General features: G+C 64.1%; 1 protein-coding gene across 1 annotated transcript in view; it reads left to right on the top strand.

Moving 5' to 3' along the window:
• Positions 1-373, top strand: part of FZD7 (frizzled class receptor 7) — a 7,382-nt gene that overhangs the window by 5,761 nt on the left and 1,248 nt on the right. The window contains exon 4 of the mRNA XM_010007386.1: positions 1-367. Coding sequence (XP_010005688.1) covers positions 1-367 — 367 coding nt within the window. The remainder of the gene's footprint in view (positions 368-373) is intronic.

Genomic DNA, 373 nt, shown 5'->3' with positions numbered 1-373 from the left:
GGCGGCTCAGCAGTACCACGGCGAGAAGGGCATCTCGGTGCCGGACCACGGCTTCTGCCAGCCCATCTCCATCCCACTCTGCACGGATATTGCCTACAACCAGACCATCCTGCCCAACCTGCTGGGCCACACCAACCAGGAGGACGCAGGGCTGGAGGTGCACCAGTTCTACCCGCTGGTAAAGGTGCAGTGCTCAGCCGAGCTCAAGTTCTTCCTCTGCTCCATGTATGCCCCGGTGTGCACGGTACTGGAGCAGGCCATCCCACCCTGCCGCTCTCTCTGCGAGCGGGCCCGCCAGGGCTGCGAGGCCCTCATGAACAAGTTTGGCTTCCAGTGGACAGAGGGGCTCCGCCCCGGGAAAATCTCCGTCCCC

Source organism: Chaetura pelagica, unplaced genomic scaffold (assembly GCF_000747805.2).
Source record: "Chaetura pelagica isolate M959 unplaced genomic scaffold, ChaPel_1.0 scaffold21, whole genome shotgun sequence".
NCBI lineage: Eukaryota > Metazoa > Chordata > Aves > Apodiformes > Apodidae > Chaetura > Chaetura pelagica.
The sequence above is the reverse complement of the archived record's forward strand: the minus strand, read 5'-3'. Positions and strand labels throughout refer to the sequence as shown.